General features: G+C 38.6%; 2 protein-coding genes across 2 annotated transcripts; one reads left to right on the forward strand and one right to left on the reverse strand.

Moving 5' to 3' along the window:
- The first annotated feature begins 220 nt into the window (after positions 1–220).
- Positions 221–5892, forward strand: FAM175A (family with sequence similarity 175, member A). The gene is made up of 8 exons (XM_009890743.1): positions 221–305; positions 1648–1684; positions 2538–2604; positions 3291–3484; positions 4178–4297; positions 4621–4705; positions 5206–5314; positions 5465–5892. The coding sequence occupies exons 1-8, from the start codon at positions 275–277 to the stop codon at positions 5890–5892; spliced, it is 1071 nt and encodes a 356-aa protein (XP_009889045.1). The 5' UTR covers positions 221–274.
- A 1069-nt stretch (positions 5893–6961) lies between these two features.
- MRPS18C (mitochondrial ribosomal protein S18C) lies at positions 6962–9019 on the reverse strand. Its single transcript, XM_009890764.1, has 6 exons — positions 8991–9019; positions 8632–8674; positions 7979–8062; positions 7489–7546; positions 7118–7177; positions 6962–7038 (listed from the first exon to the last, which is right to left on the reverse strand). Exons 1-6 carry the CDS (start codon positions 9017–9019, stop codon positions 6962–6964), a joined length of 351 nt encoding a protein of 116 aa, XP_009889066.1.
- Positions 9020–9188: the final 169 nt, after the last annotated feature.

The following is a 9188-nucleotide window of genomic DNA, read 5'->3' on the forward strand; positions in this document are numbered from 1 at the left end:
TTTTTTCTTAAATAGAGGCAGGTATTGAAAGACGAGTGAGAACCGACTCTGTTTAAAACAAAAAAAAACCCACACAACAAAACCAAACCAAAACAGTTCAACAGCTTCTTTCCTCTCCTGAAGACAGTGTTTGCAGCGTTAATAATAGACGAGAGAGGAAGTCCTCATCATTGCTCCTGTTAATGTGAACTGTTTTTTCTCCCCCCTTGTACAGGAAGGTTTTCTCCTTGGGGATGTGAAAGGTGAAGCCAAGAACAGCATTACTGACTCACAAATGGATGATGTTGAAGTTGTTTATACAATCGGTCAGTCTGTCCACATTTAATGCCATGTTTGGTTTCAGGCAATATACAACTGCTTGCTTACAGCAGGATCAAAGCTGCTAGATCCTGGGGTCCACATTGACATAAAAACAAACATGAAAGAGTTACTTTGTAATGTTTTAATGGCTAAAAATGTTACCATTTTACTGCAGAAAATAGAATAATTTAACAGAAATACTAGTTCTTGGTTCCTTCAATAGCTCCTCTTTGCCAAATGTCTTGTCACATTAAAGGTAATTTAGGGCCTAACTCCTCCTTTGTCTTGGCCACCTCACAAACTCTCCTGGACTACAGGAAAAACTACTACCTGGAAAAACTTGCCCTATTTCAGTGATATGAACTATAATGTGTTGCATCTATTACCTAATTTGGTACTTACAAATACTGCGTGTGAAGGGTGCAAACTATTTATATATTTCATCCAGCAGATGCCAGATGCATTTTCCTTTATAGTGTTCATGGGACTGGAGTAGATGTGCATGTTATACTAACCCATAACAAAAACATATGTATACATGCACACACACTTAACTCCATTCCTTTAAAATGCAGTTATACAAAAAGAGAAAAGGAGGTAATACAGTATGTGCCTTGTTTCCAATCTTCCTTAAAATATAGTAGGGAGAAATTCAATTTTCTAGTTTTACTCTTAAGATACAATTAAGGTGTAACAATTTCCTCCACTGATTCTTACAGCTGAAGCAGAAATGTGGGGAATTTTTTGTGGTGGCATTGATCAAGTTACCCAGAGCCTCAGCATCACATTCTCATAGGCAGTTAGTTGCTCCAAAGTTTGGGGGTTTCTTAGGTAACTTGTGAAAATGAAAGTAGTGGAGAATTTGGAAAAAGATTTAGAATGCCATTAGATCACCTGCTGTTTTTCTTTTCCTGGTAGTCAGTCTACAGTTCTTATCATCTACCCTATGCGTTTCTGTTCTCCAGCCTCATCTTTCTTACTAAGAGCATCCATGCCTTGCTGCAGAGTAACTGAAGTGAAATCCTTCATATACATGCTACACCTGTACTCAACAGAAAGGAGGGAAAACTAAAGTGCCCGATTTGATTTTTTCCCTTGACAAAACAAAAATGTATAAAAAATACAGTTTATGTAAGTGGTACCCTTTACATTTGAAAAATTAATTAGAATATTTTTTCTAAAATATTCCCTTTCTTAACCTTATTTAATTAGATGTTAACACATTTGATTTTAAGAAGTTGTGTAGCATTCTTCCTTGGTTCTTCTACCAGTTTAATTCTGATCATAGCATACAGAATATACATCTTGAACTGATGAACCCAGAATAATATTACCTTCTCTTTCCAGATATACAGAAACATATTCCGTGCTACCAGTTGTTCAGGTAAGAATCTTAAGTAAACAGATACGAAAAAGTTAAAATGAACCCTAGCTTGAATTTTTCAAGAGTTAAAGTTGTATTACATTACTGAGAAAAATCACCCAGCTGTAACTACAGTAGCCATATCAACCCCTTGGAATTACAGATGCAAAACGCTTATGTTATTCCTGTTTTGGTCTTCGTGGGTTTTTTTGGCATTTGTGCATATAGAAATAGTGTTACAGTATACTGTACCTTCAGGTAAGCTATGATAGCATATAAAATACAGAATAATGTCCACTACTAAGAAAAAAAACAAAATGGTTTTCTAAAAGCATACATCCCAACCCTTCACCTTCAAAATAATAAGAAAGAAAAAGGTAGCATCAGCCATAGGCTTCTAAGTGGGCCAGAAAAAGAAACACTTGTTAGCCCCATAGCAGGAGTAATTTCAAGGACTAGTATTTAGAGTTCCATTATAGATGGAACACTGCTGTGTAGGTTTGCAGTCCTATAAGGGAAGAATCACAATACAATTTCTTTCTCAAATCTTTCTGAAAATGAATAAACCCAGATGTTATTAGAAAGGCATTTCATACCAATTTGAAGGCATCTTACCATTTTGTAGTTGAGAGACCATAGATGCTACCTTTAACTTGTGTCCCAGTAGCACTGGTGCCGGAACAGCATCTGGCCTGTACAAGACCACATATAGGCAATACATAGCTATTTGAGTAATGAAGTTAACTGCACTGTCCTAGCTTAGCGGCGGAAAAAAAAAAGCTGTTGAAGTGAGATGATTACCAGACTGCTAGGGAATAATTATTTCTACAGTAGCATTTTTTTTTCCCCTCTAATTGTCCTAATTTTCTTCTAGCTTTTATAATTCTGCAGGAGAACTGAATGAACTTGCCCTGAAGAAAATACTATCAGGCTGTAAGAAGGTATTTTATTTTCAAACCTAAACCATACCAAGGAGGTCGCTCAGATTTTGGAGGCTGTTCTGGATACCTCTTCTATCAAGTTTCTTTCTCTCCCCCTCTCCTCTTTTTTTAAAATCTTGTATCTGGTCCCTCACACTGTCGGTCAAGGCAGCTGCATCACCTTTTTCCCCTGAAAGAACAGTTTAAGCTATTTTTTTTTTACTAGGGATCGTCTACCTACATGTCAACTTTATTTTTTCCTTATTCATTTCTCAAGCAAACAGTTCAAGTATCCCAAAGGAATTCTACTGATTTCTGGCTTAAGATCAGTTGAGGTCAACTCACTCAAGTGGTTAAGCACCACTTGACCAAGAAAATTTACAGTCTTCTCCGCATAAGAAAGTTTCACAAGGGGAAAGGTGAAGCTGGAAAGAGACAAACAGGAAAATAGCAGAACCAAGTTTCAAGAGTTTGAGCTCAGAAAACAGGCCAGTTCAACACATGGTTTTGAAGGAAAAAGAGAAGTTGTCATACTGGCATTAGGCTTAGACGTTTTAAGGGTTTCAAGTTAACTAATTACTTGAGCAGGTACACATCACTGAGCAATTCAGATTCATGACTTTGTACTGAATCCTCTAACTTGCTTCAGTATGACACACAGAGACAGCACGGTTCAACAGTAACAATGAATTTTCTTCTGCCTGCAGAGCGTAATAGGATGGTATAAATTCAGACGTAATACAGACCAGACCATGACATTCCGGGAAAGACTTCTTCATAAGAATTTACAGTTACATCTATCAAATCAGGGACTTGTATTCCTTTTATTAACCTCTAGCGTGATGACAGAAAGTTGTTCTACTTACAGACTGGAACATGCCTTACATCGGCCACAAGAAGGGTAATGGGTTTGTTCTCTAGTTTTAATAAAGTAATAGCACAGCATGTGCTATCACTTGGAACAGTTTGTTTCTTTGTTGCAACTGAATTATTGTTAACACTTTATTTTAGGCTTGAAACTAAAGATTTAAATTAAATAAATAAGATTAGATAGAATTAAATAAGATTATTCCTTAGATTGCTAGAGCTCAGTTGAAATCTTACCCTGGAGTTCTGGTCAGGGATTTGCCTTTATAACAATCTGTAGCGCCAGCGTCAACAAGCAGACACTGTCAGTTCATTTATACACATAAGCTGTTCTTGATCAATTTGGTTTTGTTTATAGGACTTCAACTATGCATAGCGTTCATCCTCACATATCATTGAAATATTTAAATTGGTCATAATTTTCAGTGATCTTCAGAGACATACTGCCCTTAAGCTAGGTTTAACAAGCGACTATTGCATTATTGTGTGACTTTTACCCAGAAACGGGGGAAAAAAAAAAAGGGGGTGTGTGCATTGCTCAGTCTTGTTGCTCTTGCAGTTTGCCTTTAGCCATAAGTAGTCATTTATGTATGATGTAATACATTCAGCAAGACCTAACTATATTGTAAACCTCCATCTGGGATGCTTAACGGTCAAGAACCTTTAACTATCAAAGAGAGGACTTTGTGTGTTAATAAGTTGTGTTCTTATACTCCTGCTTTTTAAGTCTCTTCCAGAAAGTTCCTTTGGTGGTTTCCAACTTGGGTATGGCAGAACAGCAAGGTTACAGAACAGTGTCTGGTTCCTGCGTATCTTCTGGCTTTGTGAGAGCAGTAAGACAACACAGGTACAATATATACCATATTTACTGGTAGCTGTAGCTTTCAGTTAAGATAAGTATAGTTATCTTTCTATAAAAGTATTTCAGTGCTTTTGCAAATGCTACAGCTACACCCTGCTCACTTGTTGATCTGTTTCCTGCAATTGTTTACCTTTCCAATGTACTTGGAAATCAGTTAAGTCAGTTACTCTGCCATGAGAGCAGCTGTCTGTCTCAACATAGGCACCTAGTGTTGAAGCTCAAAATACTTCTTTATTCAATTATAGCTCCTATAAGTAAGCACTAGGATCATTAACTTGCAATTATGCAATTTTATTCTTGGTCCACAGGTCAGAATTCTTTTATGAAGATGGATCCTTACAAGAGGTTCGTAAGATAAATGAGATGTACGCAACCTTGCAGGAGGAACTGAAGGTAAGTCAGACATACCTGCCTATACAGTCACTTTGAGCAGTACTACAAAACCAAGTCTAGCAAAGGGTACACCATCTTGCACTAAATGAGAAACAAAGCTGTGTCTTGGAAGCACATACTGAAAGATCAGGGAGTTCCATTCACTTTTAGTAGCAGAACACTTAAGTTCTCAAAGTTGAAGAATTAAGTTTCCATTTGATCAAAAGTACACTGGTAAATCCTCAGGTCCAGTGATAAATGCTCACAAGAGGATTATTTTGAAGGAGCAGTATCTGTAGTTTGTCAGAGCGCCTTTACTTAGATGGGAACAAGTAAAACATCTTGCAGCTCATTCAACACAAGGTTTGTTATCATCTCTAAAATCTACCTCAAGTTCATTACTTAAGCTTTTTCATACTTTGTGTCCAACTTTTAAAATCATGAGTACCTTTAAGTATCTTGCAACAAAGTTAGTCAGTTTGTGTGAATACTGTTAATTCCATCAAATGCTCTTCTTGTAGAAAATATGCTGTACAGTAGAAGCTAGTGAACGATCTGTAGAGAAACTCTTAGCAGAGGTGAGCAAATTAAAAGAAGAAATAAAGAGGAAAAAGCAACAAAGTTGTTCAGGTAAGTTAAACAAATGCAATGCCAATCTTAGTAAGACTTCCAAAGTTGATTCAGTTGGCAGAAGCACAAAACACTTCTGAACTTGAGGCAGCCAAAACAGTAGAAGTGTGCAAGAGGTACTGCAACTCTAGCCTTTTTTTTTCCCCCCAGGAGAAGACAGATACTACTCAGAAGAGCCAAAAGAGAATGTTCTCCTTTGTCAGGCACTGCAAACATTTTTCCCCAATTCCGGACTTCAGACATGCATCCTTTCATTCAAAGGCCAACAGATGTCTAAGAACTGCTGTAACATTGACCATAATATTAATGTCATGGACAAATTGACTCTCATGGTCGAGGAAAGAGATTTCACTGAAGCTGAAACAAGACACGTAACCAAGCGTAAAGTCAGAGGGATCACAACAGGATCAAAGTCATTCAAGAAATCCAGATCCCTGCAGCTTCACCAAAAACTACTTCAAGACCAAGAGGACAGTGACCAAGAAAGGAAGCTTGCACTGAGTAGCACTGAAACAGATGAGGACATGTTGGAAAAAGTTAGAGACTCAAATGAATACCCACACTCTCCTACTTTCTGATCTGTTAATGACTTGTCCAGGTGACTTTGCACCAAAAGCTACTGCTAGCATATTCAAGTGATGTATCAATTTATAGCACTGCAGGGATTAAAAAAAACAGTGCATTTTTGCAAGACATACAGGTTTGGGTTTTTTTTCCAATGCAGAAATGCTGTTTGGCATAGAGACAAGTCCAGATGACATTCCCTCATTTTGCCTTCCAGAGTTAAATCTGTATTTGCTCTCTCAGGGTTTAAAGAAAAAGTTGTTTTGTTGGATCCAAAAAATTGTTGGAGACTCCACCACCTCTCAGGGAAGCCTGTCCCAGTGCTTGACAACCCACTGTAAAATGGTTTCTCCTATGTTTTAAGTGGAATTTCTTGTGTTTCAATTTGTGGGGTTGCTCTGCAATGCCTGGGAGGGTATCTCATGGGAAGCAGCAGGTTGGTGCCTGCAGGATGGGCTTGAGGGAAGGGTTGAGGGGCTGCCTGGTGGGTGGGAACCCCTCCTATAACCCGCAAGCCTCAGCCCCATGACAATTTGGTGTAGTGATATGAAGATTTACTTTAAATCTGTATTCGCTCTCTCAGGGTTTAAAGGCTATGCTAGCAGGAAGTTAGCAGTCATACAATCATGTCGCATACTGCCTCAGAGTAATACAACTTCAAGCTGCTGTTGAAGAAGCAGTACTACCCTTCAGCAGCAGCTGAGGCAGGGAGCATCAAATGAACACAGGTAACAGGCTTAACAGAATTAGCTGTCTACGTAACTTGCCACAATTTAAATACTTTTATTTATCCTTAGCTATCCACTACTATTTTCCCCCCTTCCAATCCAGCAAGGGACAAACTGCCACCTGAACGTCAGCAAGACCTGTGAGCAGAGGAAGTGGTCCATACAGGTGCTGATTTCTGCTGTTGCTTTCATATTTCATACTTCCTTCAGAAAATTTTAGAGACTTGACACTTCATAAAAAAGCAACTGACATCCACCCCTCAGTCAGTGATACATTACACTAGCCAAACACATTTCCAGTAAACAAGGATATAAACATGAAAAGTAGTTTTATTGTTCATTTCTTTATAGAATATTACTCTGGATACTTGACATCACATATCTTGGGGTCTGTAAGAAATGATGGGTTCTTAAACATAACTGGCATAAATCCTGTAAAAAGATAAGATGAAGGGGTTTTAATAGGAAAGTAAGCTTGACTTACAAAACTCAAGAGCATAATCATACTTACCAAATACATGAGCTCTTTTAATGGCTTTTGCAATTTCCTTCTGCTTCTTGTTGCACAAGCCTAAAGAGAAATAATTTTCAGTCTCTTAAATCAACAATAACCAAACCATGAGTTTAAAGGGTAACAGTCATATTACTGACAATTTCCTCTAGCTTTGTCTAAGAAATGCATGTGTGCTTACACTGTTAAATATAAAACCCCATATTAAGGGATGTTTTCAATCTTTTATGAAGGCTACTAAGTTAAAAGAATACTATTACAAAACGTATAGACTTGGCAGTAGTTACTTTTGGAAAGACAGCCGATGCACAGTTACTTGGACTCACAAGAACTTTAATATTAACCAGTAAATGATTTAATACTTCACATACCTGTTATATGCCTGCCATAAATGCAGCCAGTATGTGGAGAAATAAACTGGGAAAGAAGCTGTTTAACATTAAGAAAGCTAAAGTCAGTTTAAGAACTTGGAGAGCTTTAGTTCGTTTTACTGCTTGCATTCTATTTTTCATTTTTTGATCTGTTTTACAAAACTCAGTTCTACCTGGAGACAAAAAAGAGTACAGCTTGGAGTTAGACATTATTTTATATGCCATAACATTTAAGCAGACAGTGGAATTAGAATTGCAGACTATTTGGTAAATAACAAAGTTGTAACACCTGCATATAGGACTAGTAAATCAAACAGCTTATCACAAGTACATTATTTGAGCCTTATCTGCACACAGCTCTTAAGTTTTAAACCGCTACACATAAAAATGAGTTTTTTATTTTTTAATTCTTGTGGACTTCCTACGCACATACATTTAAAAACAGTAAACTACTTAACCTTCATTGGAGGACAGGAATTTTCAAACTCACCTGCACATTCTTGTAGTCCACTTTTATGCCACATAAGATACATTTTTTAGGAGGCTCTTTATAGGGATTCTCCATTTGTATGGGCTGAAATTAGAGAATTATTAAAATCTGTAAACTTCACAAGAAAATATGGACATGTTTTTAATTTTTATCATTTGGGCAAAACATGCCATGAAACCAAAAGAGGTATTTAGTGCATCATTGAAGTTTTTCCAATAACTCTTCTCTCTATTCCTCTAACACACTGATTGGTACCTAGCAATCTAAAAGACTTCTCACAGTTATAGGACCTTTTATATTTTAGTAATAATGACAGCATAACAAGTCAGTTAAACCAATTAATAAAATTGTGCTTACACCCTTTATGTAGAAGGCAGTATCTACAGAATCTGGTAGTAAGGTAGTTCTGTCTATTAAGTTAGAAGACTTTTTTTGGAAAATAATTTCAAAGTAAATGGCCAGAGGAAGCTTCTATCTGCTCACAGATTCCTTAATATCTCTCCCAAGCCCTGAAAGGCTGCTCTAGCATCAGAACACACCCAGCACCAAATCCTTGCAAGATATTAATGAAAGGAGATTTTATATTTTTTTTTTGCACACATAGGTAGAATTTGAGCAGGGAAAGAATAGCTTTTAAAAGTTTTTGCTGGTACCGGACAACACGTTTTTAGGACATAACCACACCTAGTGCATTCTCTTAAGGGATTTCTCAGGAAATCAGTTAGCACTGCCAAAAGTTTTCCTCCACATTTGAGCTCCCACCAGGGCTTGGTTCAAGTGACGGCAGTTAAGATCCTGAGCTACAGACCAACAGCACCTTGGCTTCAACACGCGGTGACCTTCCTCAGCGCTGGCTTCCTCCTCAGTAGCGCACTACATAACCGAATTCAGATTTTTGGTTTTTTTAGGAGCCCGAGCGAAGCATGTTCAGACACTGCAGCTGCCCGGCCGCAGCCCCTTCGGCAGAGGGTGGCGGAGGCCAGAGCGCAGGCCGGACCGGAGCTCACCTCACCTGGTCGGGCTGGCTGAGCTGCGTCGCATGCTGCGGGCGGCGCGGCCGCTCCCACAACGCCGCTGTAAGGCAAAGAGGGACAGGGTTAGCGGCAGGAAACGCCGGGCGGCCCGCCCGAACGTGAGGAGGGAGACAGCCGAAAGAACGCACCGGGCACCAGCCTCCGCCAGGACCGCCCCACCGACCCCACCGCCCGCG

The sequence above is a fragment of the Charadrius vociferus genome, unplaced genomic scaffold, assembly GCF_000708025.1.
Source record: "Charadrius vociferus isolate BGI_N301 unplaced genomic scaffold, ASM70802v2 scaffold178, whole genome shotgun sequence".
In the NCBI taxonomy this organism is placed as follows: Eukaryota; Metazoa; Chordata; class Aves; order Charadriiformes; family Charadriidae; genus Charadrius; species Charadrius vociferus.